Consider the following 27,050-nt stretch of genomic DNA (forward strand, 5'->3'; position numbering starts at 1 on the left):
CTATACAAATTCAATCCAAACCACATAATCTCTTTCGGGATAAATTTAGAAAAGTTAAGGTGGAGTACATAGAATTATTCGTTTGGAAAGAATTTTTTAGCCTGACTTTTTGACTAATTTAGTCTGACTAAATTAGTTCCATTTGGGAAGCACTTTTTTACTTTTTTGTGAGAAAAAATGTGAAATGATTATGATCTGAATATGACATTTGTTTTATTGACTTGTGTAACTTATTTTATCTTTTTGCACTTTTTTTTGTCCCAAGTCACTTCCAATCATGTTGCCAAACGGCAGCAAAGACTTTTGACTTATTTGCTTTCTTTTCTTTTTTTTTTATGGTTGCTTGGAAATGTGTTTTTTTGTTTGCTTTTGAGTGTTGCTATTAACACCCCATTTATTATTTTGGACATCTCATTTATTTAGATCCCTACTTATAAATTTTAAAATTAATTACCTAAAATCCTATTACCAAATGTTATGATAGCTCAGATCCTACTTAAGATTTTTTGAACAAATAAATCTTATTTAATAAAATTGAGAATATTATCAATTTTTTTCAACTTTTAAAATTAAGAACATTATCAATTTTACATAGTAATGTTGTAGCTAATTGTTTCACTAACTGATATAAAAAAAAAAAAAGAGCATGAGATTAAACATTTTTATCCTTTTACTTATTAGTTTAATTCAACCATATTAACAGTTTTTTTCAGTTTTAAAACTGAAAGCATTATCAGTTTTTTTTATTTTTTAATTTTTTTTTCAGTTTTGCACATCAATGTTCCATCGTCATACTCCTTCATAGACATAGAATTTTCAATTTTGAACAAAAAAATAATTCAATTTTTTTAATTTTTTCAAAAAAAAAAATTATGTGTTTGGTTTGAGTTTTTTGAATTAAGTTCTTTGAAAATTGAATTTTTTGTTTTTCGTGTTTTTTTTTTTAGTGAATATTTTTAAAATTTTAAGCATTTTTTTACTTTTTTAAATGCACCTTACTTATATGTATCTAAAAAGTAAAAAATATGTGAAAAAATATTTTAAAAAATTAATAAATACATAAAAATATTAAAAAACTTACCGAATTCTCATTTTTTTTTTTATATATTTTTGTATTTAGTAAATTTTTAAAAGATTTTTTTTTCACAAAAAGAATACTTTTTATGCGTATCTATGTTAAGTATGTCTAATAATTAAAAAATTTGCTTAAAATATTAAAAAAAAAATTTAAATTTTTTTTTTTTCACATAATTTTTTTTTTAGTTTCTTCAATTTGAAAGTTGATATTTTAAAGTTTTGAAAATCAAAATAAACGTCAAACTATCGTGTTCCTTTATAGATAATCATAAATGATGAACAATCATTGTTTGAAGGGCAATTCCGACTATTAAAAATTTAATGGGACTTGAAGGTCCAAAAAATCTTAATTATGATAAGTTTATAAATTAGGACTTGTGTCCAAATGTTCCTAAATTTTAAAATCCTTCAAATTTATTCTCTTCCAAATAACACCAAAATTATCTTTATGAAAATTCCACCCCTACTCAAATGCACACCCCCCACACCCCTAAAAGCCATAATCTCCCAAAATCCTAACAAAAAAAACTCCACAAAGTTCATTCTCTCTCTCACGACGACAGAAGAAAAATATTTCTAAAGTGAATCGACCGTCGTAAGGAACATGTTCTCTATGATATATATTTTTTTTTTCTTCTTCGCATTAGATGGGCGTATCTTCCTTCAATTCCATCAATTTCTTTTATCAGCCCTAAACCCTAAAAACAACGAATATATATATATATATATATATATATATGTATCTATAGTTCAAATGGAGCAAATTTGTATTTTGCTCAGTCTTAATCTCGCTCATCTACCATCCCCCAAAGTCTCTCTCCTCTCTCTTTCACTGAAAATGTTCGAACCTGTGTTCCCAAACAAATAAGCTATATTCGAACCTGTATTCCTAGACAAATAACCAATGTTCGGATATGTTTTTCAAGAACCTTACCCTTACAAGACCAACCTCCTCCGAACTGAGAACACCATCAAAGATATGAATCTCTTCTAAACTTATATTGTTCAACTCCTCTCGTCTCATAAAGTTATGGTTACTGGAAAAACTCATTGCCATTGCTGGAGAAATGTGTTTAATTGATAGGTTGCAACCGTTGTCACTGGAATATCACCGCTAGAGGGTTTTCAAGGTTTTGAAGGTGAGTTTTGAAGATTGATGGGTGGTGATGGAGATGGATACTCTCATGAATCATATCCCATGATTTAGTGAGTGTGGACTTAATTGTAAGATATAGTGTCTCAAAATTATTGATGTCCTCTTTAATAATTTCATTTAAAATTATTATTGTAATAAAAAAAAGAGTCAAAAATAGAGATTCAAAATAATAAATAAAATACTAATAGCAGCATTCTTGCTTTTAAGGTTTTGATTATTAAGGCCAAGTTTGACTAACCTAAAAAAGTGCACTAATTTCATCTTTTTATCTTTTTTAGTTCACATCAATCAACATCTCCTCTCTACTTTTTTTATACATAATACAAAAAAAAGTCAAAAAGTGCACTTATTTGATTTTCCCAAACTTGGCCTAAAAAGTCTAAGCGCATAAACGATTGAACACAGAAATTGTACATCCGATCGGCCAAACAGACGATCGACAAACTTGTCAACTTCAACTATCATAATGTTGACTGTGACTGCCATTTTGTCTTTAGGTAGAACAGTTTATGTGTTTGATCATGCGTAGCATTGCTATTTTGTTATATAATATATGTTGTCACGTCAAATGCATTACCCTTGCTATCAAGGAACACCTGTCGCATTAATGGCGGAAGCTCAATGGGTGAAATGAATTGAGGGTAAACTTGCCTTTTCATCAAAATAAAAAAGTGATTTATTTCTGCCCATGCCAAACGCAGAACATGCCAATCCATGTTGGTTGTTCGGCTTTTATAGTATAAAACAAACTTAAACATCAACTCCAAATTGCTTACTCGATCATTTTGTTGGTTAACAATGTCTTGACTCATAAGTATTGCGTCCAACATTTCACATAAGATTTATGACTTCCCTTACTAATTTACACATTTTTAATAAACTTACATTGTTTTTCTTTTTTCTTCTTTTTTTAGTGGACTAATTTACACTACAAACATTTCAACCAAAAAAAAAATAGGCAGTAGCTTCCCTCCGGTCCCAGATCGGACTGGAGAGTGTTGTTGAGTCCGTGGGGGTCTACCACGGATCTCGTTTTGATAATCTGAACCATTCAATATGTAAAACTTGTCAAGTACTATATGTCTGTAAAAAATCACGTTGATCGGATATCGATAGTTACGTAATCAAATCAATTTTGTATAAAAAAAAAAGGACAGTGGAAAAATAAACGATTGACAAAACAATGATCTGATGAGATAGCTATTGATATCCAATCAATGTGATTTTTTACAATCATATAATACTCAACGAGTTCTACACATTAAATGGTTCGGATTATCGAAATAGAACATGTGATAGTTCCCCACGGACCCAACAACACCCTCTAATCCAATTTGGAACTGGAGAAAGCCAGGCCCAAAAAAAAAACCTCTAATAATAAAAACCCAGCATGGTATGAGAATACAAAAATATTCGTATACAAAGTTCAAATTCCAACATATTATAACTTTACCCTTAATAGCCTGTTTTGAATCATTTTTTTATTCTAATAATTTTTTCAAAATCTATCCATTCAAAATTGTCTAGCGCTTACGCAAAAAACATGTATATATATACATATTATTTTATTATTTTGATTGACCAAAAAATCATTCTATTTACTTTTTTTTAGGGGTGATTTGAGATGTTTTAAATAAGTACACTTTTTGACTTTTTATAAAAAAAAAATATGTAGAAAAGTAAAGAAAGTGGGTAGAAAAGTAGAGAGGAGATGTTGATTGATGTGATCCAAATAAGTATATGTATGCAAAAAAATACACTTTTTTAGTACATGTCAAACAAGTACAAAATATTGATCTTGCTTGAAATACCTTGAAAAAACAACTCCACAAATATCAATTTTATTAAAAAAGAATTTGTAAAACTCAAGTTATGCAGTTTTCAGCACAAACTAAACAGAAAGATAAATTTGCCTAACACAAAATGCATGTAGGCCATGTTTATTTTCATAAATAAGGCATGAGATTGAGACTAATTGTGAATAGGAGCCACTACAATTTTGTTTGTTTGCTACTAGTTCCAATGGACTGTGAATCCCATAAACGGAGGGGATCAGAAAAGGTATTGAGATAAGGAGGGGATTAGGAAAGGTATTTGAGATAAGATATTAAGATTTTAATCCGCTGATATTAACTTGAAAAAACTTCTTGTTGCTCCTACCTAATTTACTTACTCCACTCACTCACCATTTTTTTTTTTTTTAATTCTTCCACCTTTTTTGTTTCTTTTTTAATTCTTCCACCATTCTTTTTTTTTTCCCCCCCTCCACCATTCCTTGTCTCCTACCATTCTTTATATAAAAATAATTTAATAGAAAAATATAATAATATTTATAAATAATATAACAAATATTTATACCAAAAAAATTAATAATATAATACCAAAAAAAGTAATATATATATAAAACATAATTTTTAATATTAAAATATATCAAAACACTAAAGGTATTTATAAAATTTCATATCATATAGTTAATCCCATCATAGAATGACAAAACAAACAAGAATTTTTACTAGTTCGATGGTCATCAAACTAACAACTTTTCATCCTACCACATTAATAATTTTCTCACTAATAATCCCCCCACACTAACAATTCCACCCAACTTAAATCTAAAAATAAACGGACTATCAAGAATTTAGAGCAAGTGACTGAAAAATAAGTTTGAAAATTGAATTTATGGCCTAAGCACCCTAATTTTCTATCACTATTTTATATCACCATCTACATAAATACTTATGAATAGTTTTTTAGTTTGAAGATAATTATTAAAAAAATTAATACCTTTCCACATAGCTGGTGATATAAAAGAGACAAAAATAATAATAAATAAAATAAAATAAAAAAGTAATACATAGCAGAACTGATTGCTAATTATTTTACGGAGTTTCTTGCAAGCTACCAAGTTTAGAAAGAGAGAGAGAGTCATGGATAGCAAGCAACACAGTATCTTAATGTTGCCATGGTTAGCTCATGGCCATATATCACCCTTCTTGGAGCTAGCCAAGAAACTCTCACAGAGAAACTTTAATGTATACTTATGTTCTACACCAATCAATCTAAAACACTTCAGAGAAACCCTTTCTCTCAACCTATTATCATCCTCGATACAACTCATAGACATCCACCTTCCTTCCTCACTAGACCTTCCTCCTCACTACCACACCACCAAAAACCTCCCTTCCCACCTCCTATCTGCCCTCATAACCACCTTTGACGACGCCAAACCTGCTTTCTTCACCATCCTCAAGACCCTTAAACCCGACCTCGTCATCTACGATTTCCTACAACCATGGGTCCCAATAGTGGCTCATGAAGAAAACATAGAGGCTGTTCTTTTCCTGACATGTAGCGCGGCAAGCTATTCTGTTTTAACTCACTGCATCAATGATCCAAACAAGGATTCCCCTTTTCAAGAACTCAATTTCTCGAAAGATCAGGGCGATAAAATCATTTGGTTTCTAGATTACACTTCGAATGGTGTCACAAACAAGGAAAGGTTCCTAGGATGCATCGAAAGGTCTTCGAGCTTCGTGTTGATCAGGACATCAAACATAATCGAGGCCAAGTATGTTGATCATTTCTGTGGTTTAGTAGGGAAAGAGATTGTTCCAGTTGGGCCTCTCGTTCAGAACCCTACAAGAAATGGTGATGATGAAGTGATTATGGAGTGGTTGGACAAGAAAGAGGTTAGTTCCGCTGTGTTTGTTTCCTTTGGGAGTGAGTGTTTTCTTTCCAAACAAGAGATTGAAGAGATAGCTCATGGGTTAGAGCTCAGCACAGTGAGTTTCATATGGGTTGTTAGGTTTCATGGAGGAGAGAAAACTAGGGTTCTTCATGAAGTCTTACCAGAAGGATTTTTGGAGAGGATTGGAGATATGGGTATGGTAGTAGAGGGGTGGGCCCCACAGGCAAAGATTTTAGGGCACCCAAGCGTTGGTGGATTTATGAGTCACTGTGGTTGGGGTTCAACCTTAGAGGGTGTGATGCTTAGTGTCCCAATCATAGCAATGCCTATGAACGTTGACCAGCCCTTCAATGCCAAGTTGGTGGTGGAGATTGGTGTGGGCAAGGAGGTCAAGAGAGAGAATGAGAATGAAAGGTTTAAGAGAGAGGAAGTGGCAAGATTGATCAAACAAGTGATGGATCAAGAAGATGGGAAGGAGGTGAGAACGAAAGTTAAAGAAGTGAGTGAGAGGATGAGAGAGAAAAGTGGAGAAGAGTTTGATTTGGTGATGGAGAAATTGGTGCAGATTGTTAGGAAATCATAGAGCTTTGGGAAATTTTTCAACAAATTGTACTTCTTTCACAAAAGTTTTATGCAGTTGGAATTGTTGTTCAGATCGTGACTGAGAGAGAGACTCGGTATTCTGCAACTTTTAGTTGATCAATTTTACATTTTGGCCCTTACAATAACTGCTAAATAAGAAAAAAATATATAATATTGTTGAGACTTTCTAAGGATCAAAACTGTGGCAGTATTCATATCAAAGGTATGATGTGTTTTATATAATAGAATAGATTAACAATATATGGTGATAGTAGGATAAAATAAAAAATTTGTGAAAAATTTGGACTTCTTGAATATTTTTCTTAGAATTGTTGGCTTCTAAGAAGAGATACTAATAATAATATATATTGATTGATGTATGCATTATTTATTTAATCGAAATTTTGAGATAGAATAAAACTATAGATTACTTCATTTATACCTGCATTTTCTAGTGGAGTGAGAATGAATATGGTACTCTTGGGCAATATCCCAATAGTCCGAGGTGTGTGCAGAGTAAATATTAAATATAACAATAATATCGCATGTCTATTACTAGTTAAACAAAAATTTCATATTACAATAGTAGGGACTAGTTGGTTGGATTAGTGGGAGACAAAGGCTGTCCACCTAATCTCATTTGCAATATTTTATTGATAGCTAACACCACATAAAATTATAAAATAGTTGCACTCAATATTTGTTTTAGGTCCAATTTGACTGGGTTAAAAAAAAGGAAAAGGTATCAATAATCAAACGACTATGTATTCTATTTCAACATTCGTTATAGGCTCAATTTGAATAGGTCAAACAAAAGGAAAAAGCATCAATAATCCAATATGTATTCTATTTCAAATATTGCGAATGTAGAAAGAGCCAAAAAAGGTGACATATAGCATGACCTAAAATTGTAAACACAGGTCTAATAATTCAAATGAGACTACATAAAAATATTTATATGCATAAGAATGTGACTACATAAAATACATAGTTGTTAGTCATTAATTTGACTTTAATATCATATAAGCCAATCACATGCTGAATGTAGCTTTTTCTTAGTTATCAAATAAGGCAAACTTTTTCAAAAGAATGCACCTAATCAACTAAATAAACTAAACGAAATCATTTAATAACACCACCAATTAAGGGCATTAGGCTTACAAAGAACTATCAGCAAGTCTTTTAATTTAAAAACAAACATCTTTTAGTCCAAAAATACTAACCAGCAGCTACAATAGAGCAGATATTCGAAATCAAATAAAAGTATTTTACCTGCCTCCATAATTGTTGTTAATTGCTATAGCAGCGGTCATATGGGGTTGATGACAAAACTGGATTGCTAAAAAAACAGAGGAATATAGGTAAATAAGAAACAATGAAAACAGAAAATTAACTCCAATGAACTAAAGCAACAAATACAACATAAGGTAGAGCTTAACCAGAGAAGTGGTCAGTGGCAACAACGTAGCTTATGGCTGGTGGTGAGTTACATCCTACACCACTAGAATGCTAACATAGAACAAGCAACACTGTAAGACCAAATGAGAAAGTATTTTTGTTTTCATTTTAAACTTTTTTTCATAACATAATCTTACCATTGATTCTACTAAAAGTCAAGTAACAATAGAAATTAAATGAACTAATAATTCAAATGATTTGACTTCTTTCAATGACTCGACTTTTCATTTTTTTTAATATATTGTTCCTTATTTTCGTTTTCTGGTTCTTGTTTTTTTGTTCCTCAAAACCAAACAATACCTTAAATTCTTTTTCTTTTATCTTCTTGTAGAAACCCACAATTTCAAATTCTTTGCCACAAAAGAGTAAACAAATGCCCATTTTGGTACAATGTAAAAACAAAGTAATAGATATTCTATAGTTCTAAAAGCCTTCGCATTTATATGATAGTCATTTCTTATTACCATGAAGTACACGATAATTCTCTAGTTAAATAAGATTTGCATTGACCCATAATCTTGTGAGAATATGTGTATGTGTTCTCCTCAGATTAGGAATCAGTGTCCTATGTTTATTAGACTTCTATATATCTCAGTAATGTATTCATGTAGGGTTAGGAATTAGTGGTACTCTATATAAATGATGTATGTATTCTTTGTTCAAATTAATTCAATCTAATATACAGGTTGTTTAGAAATCTTACATGGTATCAGAGCTTTGTGATTCCTGATTTCGTGTTGGCTAGGGTTACGCACACTCTGGTTCAACTTGTTCGTGATTCATCTGTTTGATCGCGTTCTCTCTTTCTCGATTATCTGGTACATGATCAAACTCCTTTGGTTCGATCTCTGTTCGTGACTTCGGTGACCCATCTGTTTCATCTGCAAGGGCTTCTTTTGGATGCCTCGTCTCGCGAGTGAGTCGTCTCAGTTGACCCATCGAACTGCTCATCTCAGTCTCAGTCGTCCTCGCGGCTCATCGTGTCTCCGTCTTGGTCGACTCTTGTGGTCGTCTCTCTGTGGTCGCCTTTCTGTGCTTCGTGACTCCTGGGGTCGTCTCTCTGTGGTCGCCTCTCTAGTAATCTGGTTCGTCTGCCTCTGTGCTTCGTGATCTCTGTCTGAGATCTTCGCGAGCTCCGTCTGAAATCAATCTCAGCTTCAGTCTCTCTCTCTCTCTCTGCTTCGCGATCGCTGTGCTTCAACTTGGGTATTTCCATTTAAAACCCTTATTCCTGTCTTGGCCCATTTATTAAGTTATTAGTATACTTTGACCCATTAATCTTTTATTACAATAATGGACCCTAAAATTCAAGCCATTAAATGTAAACTCAATGGTGGTAATTATGCCTATTGGGCTAGTGTTATGAAAAATTTTCTTCTTGGTCAAAAAAAATGGGGCTATGTTTCTGGTTCTGCTCCTCGTCCATCGGACCCAAAGGTAGAAGGGTATCTGTCTTCTTGTGACACTTGGGATTGTGATAATGCCCAAGTTCTTACCTGGTTTCACAACTCTGTGGATGACCGTATTGGAATGATGTTTTCCAAGTACAGTACTGCCAAGGAAGTGTGGGATTATTTACTCGGTGTTTATCAACAATCCAATTTTGCCAAGCGGTATGAGTTGGAAACAACTATTCAGGGTGCTCGTCAGCGGGATCAAACTATTCAGGACTTTTATATTGAGATGACAGGTCTCTGGGATCAGTTGGCTCTTATGGAACCACCTAGTCTCAAGATATTAGACGCTTATATTGAGTTTCGGGAACAGGGTCGTTTAGTCCAGTTCTTAACAGCTCTCTCCCCTCAGTATGAGGCTATTCGAGGTGGCATCCTTCACCGATCTCCTCTTCCCTCTGTGGATGCTATTGTTCGTGAACTCCTCTCCGAGGAAACCCGTCTTAAGACGGCCAGTCAGACTTTGCCTCCTTCTGTGTTCTTGGCTCCTGCCAAGCCGCCCTTGTTATCGACCCCTCCTTCTCATCAACTTCAGGCCACTGCGAAACCCAAGAGAGGACCATTAGGGCTAGATGAGTGTGCTTTCTGCCATCAGAGGGGTCATTGGAAGAACAATTGTCCTAAAAAGGGACGTCAGCCTGCTCCGTCTTCTCAGACACAGTTCCACGGTACTACTTCGAGTACTTTCCGACCTCCTGCTGCTTACACTGTATCTACTCCGGCTCCCGATCCTGACTTGGCTTCCCTAAGTGCTCAGGTTGCACAACTTCAGCATATCTTGTCCACCTCTCAGTCATCCCAATCTGCCTCCGCTCTTACCTCTCTTCATTCAGGTTTGCTTGGGTCCTCTTCAGGTATCTCTTCTTCTGTTTGGATTTTTGATTCTGGAGCCTCACATCATATGACTCCTCACCTTTCCTTACTCCAAAATTGTATTCCCCCACCCGTTCCTATTACTATTAATACTGCTAATGGATCTGGTATGTCTGTTTTATCTGTTGGGTCTGTCTTACCCTCTGCCATGTCTGCTGTTACTATTCCTTCTGTCTTTTATGTTCCTCAGTTATCTGTCAGTTTGTTATCTATCAGTCAACTTGATGCGTCTGGTTTTGATGTTATCTTTTCCTCTTCTGTCTGTTGTGTGCAGGATCGGGTGTCAAAGAAGCAGATTGGGATCGGCCGTAGAATTGGAGATCTCTATGTGGTTGAAAGTTTGCATCTCCCCTTATCCACCTCTCCAGCTGCACTTTCCTCGTTTCAATTAGATTCTCAGTCGAGTCAGTTTTACTTATGGCATTCTCGTCTTGGTCATTTGTCTGTTGACCGCTTACGGTCTTTAGCTCAGTCAGGATTGTTGGGTAAAGTTTCTCCTAGTCAAATTGATGAATGTCGGGGGTGTAAACTTGCTAAAATGTCAGCTTTACCTTTTAATAAAAGTACGTCTATTTCTGTTTCTCCTTTCTCTCTTGTGCATACTGATGTCTGGGGACCCTCTCCTGTTCTTACTAAAGGGGGTTCAGTATATTATGTGTCTTTTGTAGATGATTGCACCCGTTACACGTGGGTTTATCTTATGACTCATAAGTCTGACTTCTACCAAATATATCGTACTTTCCAGTCTATGGTCACTACACAGTTTGGATCTACTATTAAATTGTTGCGGTCTGACTTGAGTGGGGAATACTTTAAAACTGAATTCTGTGAATATTTGGCCAACTTGGGTACCATTCACCAAACTTCTTGTACTGATACACCTGCCCAAAATGGCCGAGCTGAGCGTAAACACCGTCATCTTCTTGAGACAGCTAGATCTCTTCTCCTCTCTGCCTCCGTTCCAGCTCCGTTTTGGGGTGAGGCAGTTCTTACTGCTGCTTTTCTTCTCAATCGTATGCCTACCCCCCTTCTTTCGGGTCGATCTCCTTATGAGGCTCTCTTTTCTCAACCTCCTAATTACTCCCTCCTTCGTGTATTTGGGTCTGCGTGTTTTGTCCTTTTACCCCGTAAAGATAGGACTAAACTTAGTGCCCGATCTGTCCTATGTGTTTTTTTGGGATATAGTCTCACTCAGAAAGGTTATCGCTGTTATGACCCTGTTTCTCGTCGCCTTTATGTCTCCCGCCATGTTGCCTTTCTCGAACGTCTATCTTACTTTCAGCTTCCTCCTCTCACCGCCCCAGTTTCCAAAGAGGATTTGGTTCATATTGATCCATTTCCTTCTGAGGTCCCATCTGATGAGTACATCTCCACAGTTCCTCCTGAGCTTATTCCATCTTCTCCTTCTGCTTCACCTCTGACTACTTCTCCTCCTTTGCCTCCTCCTTCGCCTTCTCCTTCTCTTTCTTCTTCTCCTCCGTTGTTAGTTTATTCTCGTCGCAAGGCTCCTCCTCTACAAGTTGTCTCTACTCCTGCTGCTGATCCTCCTGCTTCTGACGACTCTGATCCTGCTACACACCGATATCCTCCTCGAGCGCATCATCCTCCACAAAGGTTGGGTTGGTCTAATACTTGTTTTTCTGCTTCCTATCGTACCTTTTTGTCTGCTATTCACTCTTTTGCAGAACCTCAGTCTTACAAGGAGGCCTGTCAGGATCCTCATTGGGTTCAAGCTATGGAGGATGAGTTGTTTGCTCTACAGAAAACGAGTACTTGGGAGTTAGTTCCTTTACCTGTTGGTAAGAATCTAGTTGGTTGCAAATGGGTCTACAAAGTCAAGACTCATTCTGATGGCTCTCTTGAGCGCTACAAAGCTCGTCTGGTGGCCAAAGGTTTCTCCCAAGAGTATGGTATTGATTATGAGGAGACATTTGCTCCTGTTGCCAAGATGACTACTGTCCGTACTTTGATTTCTGTCGCTGCTGTTCGTTCTTGGCCCCTTTATCAGATGGATGTTAAGAATGCTTTTCTTAATGGCACTCTCACTGAGGAGGTTTACATGCGTCCTCCCCCTGGTCTTCACCATTCCTCTGGCCAAGTCTGTCGTCTTCGGCGTGCTCTATATGGTCTGAAGCAGTCTCCTCGTGCTTGGTATGATCGCTTTCAGACTGTTGTTACCGAGCTTGGGTTTCATCCTTCTGCTTCCGACTCTGCTTTATTTCTAAGACATACCTCGGCTGGTTTTGTTGCTCTCTTACTATATGTAGATGATATGATCATCACTGGCTCTGACTCTTCTGCTATCTCTGAGGTCAAGCAGCATCTCTTTCGCACCTTCGAAATGAAGGATCTGGGACCATTGCGGTATTTTCTTGGCATTGAGGTGGCTTCTTCTCCCAAGGGTTACTTTTTGTCCCAGGCTAAGTATGCTAACGAGGTTATCCATCGTGCCAGACTTACTGACACTAAGCTGTCTGATACCCCCATTGAACTTAATGTAAAGCTCAACACTACTGATGGGGTTCCTCTAGATGATCCTACGTTGTATCGCGAGCTTGTGGGTTGCTTAGTCTATCTGACCGTTACTCGCCCTGATCTTGCCTATGCTGTCCATGTGATTAGTCAGTTTGTTTCTGCCCCTCGCTCTACACATTGGGCTGCTTTGCTTCGGATTCTTCGTTATCTTCGCAGTACTATCTTTCAGGGCTTGCTGTTCTCTTCTACTTCTTCCTTAGATTTGGTGGCTTATGCTGATGCTGATTGGGCTGGTGATGTTAATGATCGTAAATCTACTTCTGGTTTCTGTATGTTTCTTGGTGATTCCCTAATTTCTTGGAAAAGCAAGAAACAGACTGTTGTTGCCCGTTCTACTGCCGAAGCTGAGTATCGTGCTATGGCTCATGCTACTGCTGAAATTGTCTGGCTTCGTCAGCTCTTATCTGAGTTGGGCGTCCCTCAATCTTCCCCAACCTCTCTCTATTGTGACAACCGAAGTGCTATTCAAATTGCTCATAATACTGTCTTCCATGAACGGACAAAACATATTGAGATTGATTGTCACTTCGTCCGTCAGCATCTGCAGTCTGGCTTTATCTCGCTTCCTTTTGTCTCTTCGGCTCTGCAACTTGCTGACTTCTTCACTAAGACTCACACCACTGCTCGGTTTCGGTTTTTTCTTGACAAACTCTCCGTGTTTTCTGCTAAAACACCTTGAGTTTGAGCGGGGGTGTGAGAATATGTGTATGTGTTCTCCTCAGATTAGGAATCAGTGTCCTATGTTTATTAGACTTCTATATATCTCAGTAATGTATTCATGTAGGGTTAGGAATTAGTGGTACTCTATATAAATGATGTATGTATTCTTTGTTCAAATTAATTCAATCTAATATACAGGTTGTTTAGAAATCTTACAAATCTAAACCAGGGGGTATTACAAAAAAAAAACCATGCTCACCCACAGTTACTCCTGCTTGCAAGGAACAAAAAATAGATTACACAATTTCCTCTTTGCTTATTTTTTTAAGGCAGGCAGAGAACCATTGAGACCAAAAAAATTAATCGACCACAGTTACCACTATCTAAACCTTTCATAATTTTGTTATAGCACTCCACAATAAGTATAAAGTTTCTTATCCTAACAGAGGAAAAATATGCAACACACTAATTTTCGGACAAAACCTACAAGTTCAAATTTTCTGAAAAATCCCATGTAACACAGCTAGTCTTGAAGTTGCACACTCTTTCTACTTCCTAGCTTTGAACCACTAATGTCATCAAACCCTTTACCAAAAACCCTTACCATAAATCATTCAAACCCACCCAACTGAAATCCACACATCCCCAATTCAAAGTAGCCATACAAACATGTCTAGGGCCGAAAGAGTTCCTACACATAGATTAGATTGGAAATCTTGACCTGTTCGTGGGTGTAACAGAGCTATAGAATCAACCCTTTAACTTCAACCATAAAATCAAATAGTATTACAAGGCTTGTTCCAAAATAGGAAAAAAAATTAGAGAGCACAACAAAATAAAAAACTCGTAGTTCAAAATTCAAGGAAATTTTGTCCACATGCCTACCCTAAACTACAATAACATTAATCCAAGTTATCTCTCCAAGTTTTTATTTTCTTTTTTATAGACGATTGTCAGTTGTTAGTTGTTAGATTAGCACCTATGGAAGTTAGCCTCCCCATCCTTTGCAAAGCACCAAGTGCTTGTCCCGTTAAAAACTCCCACTAGGGAGAGTTGAACATGACCTCCCCTAGGGACTAAGCCTTGGGAAAGACATGGTGGCCAACTAGGCTAGCAATCCACCATCAGCATTCCAAGGTAGGTAGGTAGGTACATTAGCATCAAGTATTTAGCAATTCATCAAGGTTAAAAAGTAGTACTTCACGAAGCATGAAGAGAATATACAACAATTTGTTAAATAAACTTCTAATCAAGGTTAAAACTTCAGCTGGTATCCTTCCGCATTAGCGGCGAGTGGAATGCCACAATCACACTATTATTGAAATGCCTAAAATAAATCCCATCTAGCATAAAATAGATTAGATACACAACTATTTTATAAAATGTGTTATTGACATTGGCAGCAGCTTTGGCAGAGGTGTCCATGAAGAAAAAAACAATTTTCCTCCAAATAGATATGTGCCTCTTACAAAATCATGTTGTTAAACCACATTATGCATAAATTCCAAACAATAATGCAAGATGAGGAGTTTAAATAGATATGCAATCATACATATACTTGCACACATTTCGTGATGAAGTAATCATTAAAAAAAATTACAGATACAACATAAATAGAGCTAGTTTGAAAACATTGATCAGTAGAGGCTATAAAAAGCCAACCAAATTAATCTCTACGGCAAAAATCCCAAAAAAAAAACAATCAATTAAATTGTATAGTAAAACATGGGTCGATTCCACATGGATACACAATTAGCCCCCGAAAAAAATCACAAACAAACTTCTTTATTGAAGGGGAAACAAAATGAAATTGTGGTTTGTATTGGTGAAAAACATCCAGAACTGATTCCACCACCAAATAAAATTAAGTAAAATTTTAGGTCAAGTATAACAATGACATATAATACAGAGAAACACTATTTGTTATTACCTTACCCCGAAGTGTTTCATATCATTTTTTAATACATTCTACTGACACTACAGGAAAATATAGCAAAAACGACGGGTTTTTAGCGACGCCGCGCCCCCCGTCGCAAAAAACCGTTTTTTGCGACGGTAACTTCTACTGTCGCAAATAATAGCCTTTAGCGACGGTACTGACCCGTCGGTAATGAAACTAAGCGGAGGCGTCGGAAATGGGGAAGTATTAGCGACGGTAAATAAAACCGTCGCAAAAAACCTTTTTTTTGAGATGGCATATATCATTTGCGACGGCAAATTTCCGTCGCAAAAAAGGATTAATGCAAACGGCACCGTTTTTCGTTCTATTTGCGACGGTGTACATCATACCGTCGCAAAAAGTCCAAAAAAAAAACCCTCCCTTTTTCCTTCTGCCTCCCGCTCGATCCTCCTCACCAAATCCCTAACTTCACCCCCAAATTTCCCAAACGGCCCACGAGGAAGACAGCGGTGGTGCGGCGGCGACGGCTCCGGCGACAAGAGTGGTGCTCCGGCGACGACCCTCTCTCCCTCTGCGTATGCTCTCTCTCTCTCTCTCTCTCTCTCTCTCTCTCTCGGTCTGTGTATATATATATATGAATCTGTCTATATATATATATATGCAATGTATATAAATCTATATAAATCTATATATATATATCTGAAATGTATATAAATCTATATATATATATAAATCTGAAATGTATATAAATCTATATATATATATATAAATCTGAAATGTATATAAATCTATATATATATATATATAAATCTGAAATCTGTCTATATATATATATAAATCTGTTTATCTGAAATCTATATATATAAATCTGTTATATATATATATATATATAAATCTGTCTATATATATATATAAATCTGTTTTTTATTTTTATTTTTTTTCAAGTTTTTATATATATATATCTGTTATTTTTATATATATATAAATCTGTTATAAATCTGTTATTTTTATATATATATAAATCTGTTATATATATATATATATATAAATCTGTCTATATATATATATAAATCTGTCTATATATATATATATATATAAATCTGTCTAAATATATAAATCTGACAATCGTTCAAGTTTTTTATTTTTTTATTTTTTCCAAATCATATGCTCTAATTAGAAATAGTTTGTCAAAATCAGTAAAAATTATATGCATATATATATAGTTTGTCTAATTAGAAATAGTTTGTCAAAATCATATGCTCTAATTAGAAATAGTTTGTCAAAATCATATGCTCTAATCATATGCTCTAATCCTTTAAGTTTAAATTATCATTTTTTTTTTCTATTTCATCCATAAATTATCAATTTTACCATTCAATCCTTCAAGTTTTTTATTTTTTTATTTTTTCCAAATCATATGCTCTAATTAGAAATAGTTTGTCAAAATCAGTAAAAATTATATGCATATATATATAGTTTGTCTAATTAGAAATAGTTTGTCAAAATCATATGCTCTAATTAGAAATAGTTTGTCAAAATCATATGCTCTAATCATATGCTCTAATCCTTTAAGTTTAAATTATCATTTTTTTTTTCTATTTCATCCATAAATTATCAATTTTACCATTAAATCCTTCAAGTTTTTTATTTTTTTATTTTTTCCAAATCATATGCTCTAATTAGAAATAGTTTGTCAAAATCAGTAAAAATTATATGCATATATATATAGTTTGTCTAATTAGAAATAGTTTGTCAAAATCATATGCTCTAATTAGAAATAGTTTGTCAAAATCATATGCTCTAATCATATGCTCTAATCCTTTAAGTTTAAATTATCAATTTTTTTTTTCTATTTCATCCATAAATTATCAATTTTACCATTCAATCCTTCAAGTTTTTTATTTTTTTATTTTTTCCAAATCATATGCTCTTAAATAGGAATTTTAGACATTTTGTTAATTTGCCAAATAGGATGTCGAGTGAATATTTATGTGTAGGTATTATATTTAGAGTTACTTTGGTGAGATATTCTTGTGGATGTGTACAGATGATGGATAAGAGTTGGATTGATTTGCCAAATAGGATGTCGAGTGAATACATTAATGGGATTGATGAATTCCTTGTGTTTGCCTACACCAATAGGGTTGAAGGTTCGATGATCAGTTGTCCGTGTAGGAAGTGTGAGAATCGATACTATTTTGTACGAGATGGTGTACGGGAGCATCTGATTTTGAATGGTTTTTTTAAAAAATACAAACATTGGATTAATCATGGGGAATCTTACATATCTCTGCATAGTAATCGAGAGAATGAAACATTAGCTAATTTAGACATTGGAGATGATATGATTGGAATGATACAAGGGGCTATGGGAAATCCACATGTCGGTACAAGTGTTGAGGGTGATGAACCACAGGGGCCTGATCCCCGTGCATCTGAACCCCAGCTCGGTCCAAATGCAGAGACTGCAAAGTATTTCAAACTTCTTCAAGATGCACAAAGTGAATTGTATCCGGGTTGTCAGAAGTTCACATCTTTGTCATTCATTGTTCGACTTCTACATTTGAAGGTGCTTAATCAGTGGACGGACAAGTCTGTTGACATGTTGCTTGAGTTATTGAATGAGGCGTTTCCGTTGGGTGTGAAACTCCCGGACTCATATTATAAAGCTCAAAAGGTCACAACAGATTTGGGCTTCACGTATGAGACGTGGGATGCATGTCCCAACAGTTGCATGTTGTTTCGAAACGAGGACGCCAATCTTGATAAATGTGTCATATGCAACAGTTCTAGATGGAAATCAAATGGTGATGGTGGTTCAAATGGTCCTAACACAGGTGGCAAACAAGTAGCTGCAAAACAGATGAGGTATTTTCCTTTAAAGTCAAGGTTGCAGAGGTTGTTTATGTCATCCAAGACGGCCAAGTTAATGAGATGGCATGCAGAGGAACGAACTGATGATGGTGTCTTCAGGCATCCTGCTGACTCCCTTGCATGGAAAGATTTTGACCGTCGGAATATTGACTTTAGTAATGATTGCCGAAGTGTAAGGCTTGGCTTAGCATCTGATGGTTTTAACCCATTCAGGACGATGAACATAGTTCATAGCACTTGGCCTGTTGTGCTCATTCCATACAACTTGCCGCCATGGATGTGCATGAAGCAACCATTTCTAATTTTATCTGTGCTTATTGACGGCCCGAAAGGACCTGGTGACAAGATTGATGTTTATATGCAACCGTTGATTGAGGAGTTGAAAGAACTATGGAATGAGGGTGTGTCAACATTTGATGCATCAACAAATCAAATGTTTCAAATGCATGCAGCTTTACTGTGGACAATTAGTGATTTTCCTGCATACGCAAACTTGTCAGGATGGAGCACTAAAGGAGAATATGCATGTCCTTGTTGCAATAAGGAAACTACATCGTGTTGGTTGAAGCATAGTAGGAAACAATCATACTTGGGTCATCGCAGATTTTTACCTACTGGCCATAAATTCCGGAAGGATAAAGTATCATTTGATGGTAGTCGGGAAGTCAGACTCAAACCAAAATTGTTGTCTGGAACTGAGATGTTGCTACAATTAGAATCTGAGGGTATTTTAACCCAATACAATAGGGATGACCTTAAGGAGAGGCATAGGAGACAGGTAGAGAAGGAGAAAGCTGGACATCGCACCCATAGTTGGAAGAAAAAGAGTATCTTTTATGAATTGCCATATTGGGAGCACAATCTAATAAGACACAACCTCGATGTGATGCATATAGAGAAGAATGTTTGTGACAATGTGTTGTGGACAATATTAGGGGTTGCAAGAAAATCGAAGGATGGTTTTAATGCTCGGCGTGATTTACAAGATATGAATATTAGAAAACCCCTACATTTGCAGTTAAGAGGGTCGAATAAAGCCTATTTACCACCAGCACAATTCACGATGACCAAGGATGAGAAAGATTTGTTCTTGAAAGTGTTGAAGGAAGTAAGAGTTCCCGACGGGTATTCATCCAATATATCACGTCGTGTGCGCTTACATGATAGAAGCATTGGGGGTCTTAAGAGCCACGATAGTCATATTCTGATGCAACAACTTATTCCATTGGCTATTCGCAGATCGTTACCGAAGAATGTAATTGAACCCTTGATTGAATTGAGCAATTTCTTTAGACAATTGTGTTCGAAAGTGAATCGTGCGACGGATTTGCAATACATTAAAGATCGTATCGCTGTAACACTTTGTCATCTAGAGAAAATATTTCCTCCGAGTTTTTTTGATATAATGGAGCACTTGCCTATACATCTAGCTGATGAAGCGTTATTGGGTGGAGCGATTCAGTTTCGATGGATGTATCCAATTGAGAGGTATCTTCTTACTTTGAAGCAATACGTGCGTAATAGAGCTCGTCCTGAAGGATCAATTGCTAAAGGATATCTTATGGAAGAATGCATGAATTTTTGTGCACAATATCTCAGTGATGTGGAAACCAAATCTAGTCGACCCGTGAGGAACTATAGTGGTGCTGATAATTTGGGTCATGCTACTGGTGAAAACACAAGCTTTTATCTTGATAATACTTCTTGGGTACAAGCTCATCGGTACATCTTATGCAATACAAGCGCGGTTCAACCATTCATAAAGTAGGTTAAGTCACTCACTCAATATTTTATTATGTTTATTGAATTTTCAACTAAAATTTTTGTATGGCTAAAATTTCAATCTACACAGCAAACACCTTGAAGTACTTAAGCTCAAAATGCCTCGTGTCGACGATCATCAACTTCGGCGTGAACATTTTGAAACTTTTCACATTTGGTTCAAGGAACATGTATGTATTTAACTCTATAGATTCTAGTTACTTAAGTCGATCTACATTTTAAATTTTACATTTCGTGTTAAATAGGTCCAAACTTTGCGAAGGACTACTGATGTCATACTTTCTGAAGAGCTTATTCTATTGGCAAATGGTCCTCATAACCTGGCAAGGAGGTTCAACGGGTATATACTGAATGGGTTTCGGTATCGAGTAAAGGCCATGGATGATCGTCGAGCCACACAAAATTGTGGTGTAGCTTTGAAGGCAGATACCATAAGTTATGCTAGTCGAAAAGACAAGAATCCTCGTCTGGGGTCTGTGTACTATTATGGACAATTGACAGATATTGTTGAGATTCGATATTCCAATGAGAAGAAACATGTGTTGTTTAAGTGTGATTGGATTGACAACATTCACGGAAAGAAAGAAGATGTCTTCAATTTCACGTTGGTGAACTTCAATCATTTGTTGTACCGAGATGATCGAATTACCAATGAACCTTTCATCTTGGCGTCCCAAGCAGAGCAAGTTTGGTATGTTGCAGACCCGTTACAACCAGACTGGCAAGTCGTGGTGAAGATGTCTCAAAGAGGTTTATTTGATATGAGTTCAACTGATCCACAAATCGAGCCATACATGAGCCAACAATTGGAAGAAAATATAATGCTTCGTGATGAAGAAGTTGGTTGGGTGAGGGAAGCCGCAGAAGGGGAAACAGTTGATGTTCAAATAGGCTGATATGTAATCAACATTAGTAATTCAATTAAGGCCAAGGTTGTAGTTAATCATCAATTTCTTAATTTACTTTGTCTTTGTAATTGTATTAGTTCAAATCATGTCATATTATAGTTGATGACAAACCATTGTCTATGTTTCTAATGTCAATTAATGTTATATTGCTTGAAGATTATTATGGGAAGGAAGAGGAAGCCTGATCATCCCCGGCGCATGATGTCTGATGTGCTACATAACAGGACATCAGTAGCACCACCATTAGAGGAGGCATCACATCGGCCAGCATCGGAGGGGCCATTAGTGCCACCAGCATCTGAGGGGCCATTACCACCGTATCGACCACCATCAGTGGCACCACAGCAGCTACCATGTACTCGGCCTCCACGCCTACCATCGGTGCGTCCACCATCAATGGCACCACAGCAGCTATCATCATCAGCTTATGAGCCATCCGCAGGTATTTAAATTTGCTTTGAGTTGCATGAAAATTATTTACACATACATTTATTTATGCTCATTATATATAACTTGTTTATTCTCATTGTATTTTGCAGACCCTTCGACTTCTTCACAGCCCACATCAGGTTTATTTGATATGATTTGTATTCACATTATTTAAATTTGCATTTGGTTGTTACCATTGCATATTGTTTATTATTATTGTATATCGCAGGTCATGTTAGTTCTTCATCGACCTCGACTAGGCGTGGTAGAGGATGTGCCAAGGGCATTAAAGAGTGGGGTACTGGTAAAAAGCTGCACATACAATTTGATGGAAATTACTGCCCAATAGGAGATAACGTGGCCAAGTTAACTACTCAACTTGGCATTATTGTTCGGAATGGTAACATTGTTCCTCTTACTTTTGTTGACTGGAACAGTGTGCCTGATGATATTGTTGATGCTATCTGGAAGGATGTGAAGGTAAAAGTATATTTTTGTCCACAAATTCGAATTCCAAATTTGTGTTATACTTAGCCTTAAACTTTGTGTTTTATAGGACAATTTGAATATATGTCCAGAGGAGTACAAGCCAATCTGCATGAAAAACTGCAACAGCATATGGAAGGATCACAAGAACAAGCTTAAGGCTAAGTATTTCAAGCCTAGAAGCTCTGATCCTAATCTGAAGGATGATGTTCCTATGAACGTTGTGCCAAGCCAGTGGGAACAACTTGTAGAGTATTGGCGTACTTCCGATGCTGAGGTATACAATTACGTTATATTTATGATATGTAAACATACAAATCATATTTACATACTTACATTTGTTGAACTTGTTATAGAAAATTGCAAGTAGGAACGCTAAAAATCGGCGAGCTCACGGCATAGCTCATACCACAGGGCGTACTACTTTCTCTCAGATACGGCATGAGGTTTACATTTTATTGTTTTATTTTTCTATATAAATAAACATTGTATATTTGCAAATTATTTGGATTCTAATTTTCATATTTCTAAAAAAAAATTTAGATGACCAGTAAGGGGGAGTCTACTGATAAGATGAATGTTTGGCTTATGACACGTAGAGTAGATGACCCAGAGGTTATCCAGACCTTGGTAGTTTCCAAACACCTTTGATTGTATTTAAAGTTTATTTTTTGTGTGTCAACCATCTTAATTTCGCGTATACTTGTGTGTCTTATTCAATACAGGATGAGTTTAAGCGTCAACTCTCTATGCTACCTGAGGATGGTCGGACTTTGGAGGCTAGGAATGCCATTTTCCATGAGTTGATAGGTCATGACAGACATGGATATTGTCGCACATACGGGAGAATCGTGCCTCGCAGAGTGGTGTATAAGGATGGTGCTGGGCCATCACAGTCAACACCCCATCCATCGACTATTGATCAGATCACGCAGCAGGTTCGTGCTGAGCTAAGGGATGAGTTGAGGGAGGAGCTGCGAGCAGAGTTCTCTACACATTTGCAGCAGATGAGAGCTGAGATGATGGCCCTTGTGTCACAGGGGGCGAGTGTGGATCCCAACAGACAGGTTCCATATAAACATCACAATTGTTTGATAGTTCAATTTTCACTCAAGATTATGTATGAAATTCGAATATGATTAACACATTATGCACTGACTAACATAGGTTCCTGATGCATCGAGTGGCCACCGGGCATTTAGGGAATCTGCAGAAGACGAGAATCCATATACACCACCACCAGAAGATCAGGTATACAATTTATCTTTGCATTCTAAGCTAAAATACATCTTTGTGTTTCAGAAACTTGAATTCGAGGCGTTAACGCCCCAAAATCAGCAAACGGCGTCGGTTTAGGACAAAACTTGGCACACACGACCGCCTAGGCACGAGAGACTTGTGGGAGAAGACGGGGCTCGAATCGGGTTCCCGGCTTGGGAGTTAGAGCCGGATTTCACATTAGGCAAACAACTTCCTTAAGAAACTTGAATTCGAGGCGTTAACGCCCCAAAATCACCAAACGGCGTCGGTTTAGCACGAAACTTGGCACACACGACCGCCTAGGCACGAGAGACTTGTGGGAGAAGACGGGGCTCGAATCGGCTTCCCGGCTTGGGAGTTAGAGCCGGATTTCACTTTAGGCAAACAACTTCCTTAAGAAACTTGAATTCGAGGCGTTAACGCCCCAAAATCACCAAACGGCGTCGGTTTAGGACGAAACTTGGCACACACGACCGCCTAGGCACGAGAGACTTGTGGGAGAAGACGGGGCTCGAATCGGGTTCCCGGTTTGGGAGTTAGAGCCGGATTTCACTTTAGGTAAACAACTTCCTTAAGAAACTTGAATTCGAGGCGTTAACGCCCCAAAATCACCAAACGGCGTCGGTTTAGCTCGAAACTTGGCACACACGACCGCCTAGGCACGAGAGACTTGTGGGAGAAGACGGGGCTCGAATCGGGTTCCCGGCTTGGGAGTTAAAGCCGGATTTCACATTAGGCAAACAACTTCCTTAAGAAACTTGAATTCGAGGCGTTAACGCCCCAAAATCACCAAACGGCGTCGGTTTAGCACGAAACTTGGCACACACGACCGCCTAGGCACGAGAGACTTGTGGGAGAAGACGGGGCTCGAATCGGGTTCCCGGCTTGGGAGTTAGAGCCGGATTTCACATTAGGCAAACAACTTCCTTAAGAAACTTGAATTCGAGGCGTTAACGCCCCAAAATCACCAAACGGCGTCGGTTTAGCACGAAACTTGGCACACACGACCGCCTAGGCACGAGAGACTTGTGGGAGAAGACGGGGCTCGAATCGGGTTCCCGGTTTGGGAGTTAGAGCCGGATTTCACTTTAGGTAAACAACTTCCTTAAGAAACTTGAATTCGAGGCGTTAACGCCCCAAAATCACCAAACGGCGTCGGTTTAGCACGAAACTTGGCACACACGACCGCCTAGGCACGAGAGACTTGTGGGAGAAGACGGGGCTCGAATCGGGTTCCCGGCTTGGGAGTTAGAGCCGAATTTCACATTAGGCAAACAACTTCCTTAAGAAACTTGAATTCGAGGCGTTAACGCCCCAAAATCACCAAACGGCGTCGGTTTAGCACGAAACTTGGCACACACGACCGCCTAGGCACGAGAGACTTGTGGGAGAAGACGGGGCTCGAATCGGGTTCCCGGCTTGGGAGTTAGAGCCGGATTTCACTTTAGGCAAACAACTTCCTTAAGAAACTTGAATTCGAGGCGTTAACGCCCCAAAATCACCAAACGGCGTCGGTTTAGCACGAAACTTGGCACACACGACCGCCTAGGCACGAGAGACTTGTGGGAGAAGACGGGGCTCGAATCGGCTTCCCGGCTTGGGAGTTAGAGCCGGATTTCACTTTAGGCAAACAACTTCCTTAAGAAACTTGAATTCGAGGCGTTAACGCCCCAAAATCACCAAACGGCGTCGGTTTAGCACGAAACTTGGCACACACGACCGCCTAGGCACGAGAGACTTGTGGGAGAAGACGGGGCTCGAATCGGGTTCCCGGCTTGGGAGTTAGAGCCGGATTTCACTTTAGGCAAACAACTTCCTTAAGAAACTTGAATTCGAGGCGTTAACGCCCCAAAATCACCAAACGGCGTCGGTTTAGCACGAAACTTGGCACACACGACCGCCTAGGCACGAGAGACTTGTGGGAGAAGACGGGGCTCGAATCGGGTTCCCGGCTTGGGAGTTAGAGTCGGATTTCACTTTAGGCAAACAACTTCCTTAAGAAACTTGAATTCGAGGCGTTAACGCCCCAAAATCACCAAACGGCGTCGGTTTAGCACGAAACTTGGCACACACGACCGCCTAGGCACGAGAGACTTGTGGGAGAAGACGGGGCTCGAATCGGCTTCCCGGTTTGGGAGTTAGAGCCGGATTTCACTTTAGGTAAACAACTTCCTTAAGAAACTTGAATTCGAGGCGTTAACGCCCCAAAATCACCAAATGGCGTCGGTTTAGCACGAAACTTGGCACACACGACCGCCTAGGCACGAGAGACTTGTGGGAGAAGACGGGGCTCGAATCGGGTTCCCGGTTTGGGAGTTAGAGCCGGATTTCGGTTTGTCAAAATTATTTACTAAACTATCTTTCTAATTATATTGTAATCAATTTTTTTTTATATTTTTCTATAATTAAAATATTAACACATTATATGGTTTTTAATTATTTTTATCTTGTTTTTTTCAGATATTTCCTGAGTAGCAGTTGGCTTTTTTCTGGAATGCGGGCGTATCAAGATTATGACTAATTTTTGTTTTTGTAACCCACGAACGAATGAAGACGAAAACTTTTGATTTTGATTTTGATTTTGATTTATGTTATTTAAATTTGGGAGCAACATTATGTATGTATTATGCGACGTTATTGTTCTGAATTTTTATTTCTGTATTGCTATGAATTGAACAATATTATTAATTTTCATTATTTGTCAATTTTTGTTTATGTACGTATTTATATTATTCTGTAATTTTTCAATTTTTTATCTAATACAGGTTATTTTAATTTTTTTATTAATTTATCAACAGGGTTTTTTATTTTTTTTTTTATTTTTTGAGACGGGAGAAGAACCCGTCGCAAAAACCAGTAATAGGCTTTTGCGACGGTACCAACACAGTCGCAAAAGCTGCCTTATTGAATGTACAGGACACCTTTAGCGACGGTAAACCATGCCGTCGCCAATACTTATATGATGCCAGAGCCTTTAACGACGGTAATTTTCCCGTCTCAAAAAATCACTTTTAGCGACGGTAATTACGTGCCGTCGCGAAAAGTGATTTTTCCACCATTATTTGCGACGGGAAAAATGGCGTCGCAAAAAACTTGGCATACCGTCGCAGAAACTAATGGCGACGGTACATACCGTCGCCAAAGGTCTTTTGCAACCCCGTCTGTCGCGACCCCCCCTTACCGTCGCAAAAAGCCAAATTACCGTCGCAAAAGACATTAGCGACGGGCTTCTGGGCATTTGCGACGGCCGTGTACCGTCGCAAAAAACAAGTTTTTTTGTAGTGTGAGTTTGACATGTAGCTAGTAGACAAGTACAAAAATGCCAAGCAATAATTTGTTAAGACTTGTACTTCCTATAGTTTTTCATTATGCTGAGATATAACAACTGTAGTTTAGTTCAAATGGAGATACCCAAATTAAAAGCGGATGGATCTTTTTATTCATGATGTGAACTAAAGAAACAAATGAGCTAAATTAACAGAGTGCACTAACAAAGAACAAAACAGTACCTGTAATGCTTGATGATCAAACACACAGGGATGAAGCAGAACAAGCAAACAACCCTTCAAAGGTGAAACACAAAAACAGAAGCCAGAAAAACAAATCTTACAAAATTGAAGGCTTCCACAAACGAAGAACATAACAGATAATAAATAATTAAAAAAAACCCATAAAACAAAACACTTGTGCATTTATTCTAACCTCAAGCAAACCAAAAGACAAAGGAAAATCAAGCAATAAATAATATAGTTATCAAAAGAAAACCAAACAAATTGAGAAAAAATGTATCAAATAATAAATAAAATATTGAACAAGAAATTGCGCGATAGGACTAAAAACTATGAAAATCCAAAAGTGCACACAAAATTACTAGGGCAAATTACACAAATAGTCCCTATAGTTTGGGGTTTGTGTCACTTTGGTCCCT

At 37.3% G+C, this 27,050-nt stretch overlaps 3 protein-coding genes and 1 long non-coding RNA gene across 4 annotated transcripts in view; 3 read left to right on the forward strand and 1 right to left on the reverse strand.

Moving 5' to 3' along the window:
- Positions 1 to 2,601: 2,601 nt before the first annotated feature.
- The window catches only part of LOC114308814 (uncharacterized), a 28,220-nt gene continuing 3,771 nt past the window's right edge, over positions 2,602 to 27,050 (reverse strand). The window contains exons 2-4 of the long non-coding RNA XR_014350626.1: positions 7,943 to 8,012; positions 7,776 to 7,842; positions 2,602 to 2,829 (exon numbers count right to left, since the gene is read on the reverse strand). This is a non-coding gene — a long non-coding RNA (uncharacterized LOC114308814). The remainder of the gene's footprint in view (positions 2,830 to 7,775; positions 7,843 to 7,942; positions 8,013 to 27,050) is intronic.
- Positions 4,229 to 6,703, forward strand: LOC114308813 (flavanone 7-O-glucoside 2''-O-beta-L-rhamnosyltransferase). The gene has a single exon (XM_028254482.2). The coding sequence runs from the start codon at positions 5,161 to 5,163 to the stop codon at positions 6,502 to 6,504; it is 1,344 nt and encodes a 447-aa protein (XP_028110283.2). The 5' UTR covers positions 4,229 to 5,160; the 3' UTR covers positions 6,505 to 6,703.
- On the forward strand, positions 15,829 to 25,827 carry LOC145807480 (uncharacterized). The gene is made up of 10 exons (XM_082905795.1): positions 15,829 to 15,958; positions 21,104 to 21,389; positions 21,487 to 21,516; positions 21,606 to 21,856; positions 21,933 to 22,139; positions 22,219 to 22,308; positions 22,406 to 22,492; positions 22,588 to 22,929; positions 23,030 to 23,113; positions 25,583 to 25,827. Exons 2-10 carry the CDS (start codon positions 21,110 to 21,112, stop codon positions 25,595 to 25,597), a joined length of 1,386 nt encoding a protein of 461 aa, XP_082761921.1. The 5' UTR covers positions 15,829 to 15,958; positions 21,104 to 21,109; the 3' UTR covers positions 25,598 to 25,827.
- LOC145807479 (uncharacterized) lies at positions 17,165 to 20,372 on the forward strand. The gene is made up of 2 exons (XM_082905794.1): positions 17,165 to 20,021; positions 20,110 to 20,372. Exons 1-2 carry the CDS (start codon positions 17,308 to 17,310, stop codon positions 20,219 to 20,221), a joined length of 2,826 nt encoding a protein of 941 aa, XP_082761920.1. The 5' UTR covers positions 17,165 to 17,307; the 3' UTR covers positions 20,222 to 20,372.

This window comes from Camellia sinensis, chromosome 14, assembly GCF_055761805.1.
Source record: "Camellia sinensis isolate YWXY chromosome 14, ASM5576180v1, whole genome shotgun sequence".
Taxonomy (NCBI): Eukaryota; Viridiplantae; Streptophyta; class Magnoliopsida; order Ericales; family Theaceae; genus Camellia; species Camellia sinensis.

What these genes read in the sequence shown, in the direction of transcription:
- LOC114308813 (XM_028254482.2), top strand. Translation starts at nt 5,161, where the DNA reads ATGGATAGCAAGCAACACAGTATCTTAATGTTGCCATGGTTAGCTCAT.
- LOC145807479 (XM_082905794.1), top strand. Translation starts at nt 17,308, where the DNA reads ATGCTCTTAAATAGGAATTTTAGACATTTTGTTAATTTGCCAAATAGG. An exon ending in GCGGTTCAACCATTCATAAA is followed by an intron (nt 20,022 to 20,109) that starts GTAGGTTAAGTC and finishes CAATCTACACAG; the next exon opens with CAAACACCTTGAAGTACTTA.
- LOC145807480 (XM_082905795.1), top strand. Translation starts at nt 21,110, where the DNA reads ATGGGAAGGAAGAGGAAGCCTGATCATCCCCGGCGCATGATGTCTGAT. An exon ending in AGCTTATGAGCCATCCGCAG is followed by an intron (nt 21,390 to 21,486) that starts GTATTTAAATTT and finishes TGTATTTTGCAG; the next exon opens with ACCCTTCGACTTCTTCACAG. An exon ending in TCTCTCAGATACGGCATGAG is followed by an intron (nt 22,309 to 22,405) that starts GTTTACATTTTA and finishes AAAAAAATTTAG; the next exon opens with ATGACCAGTAAGGGGGAGTC.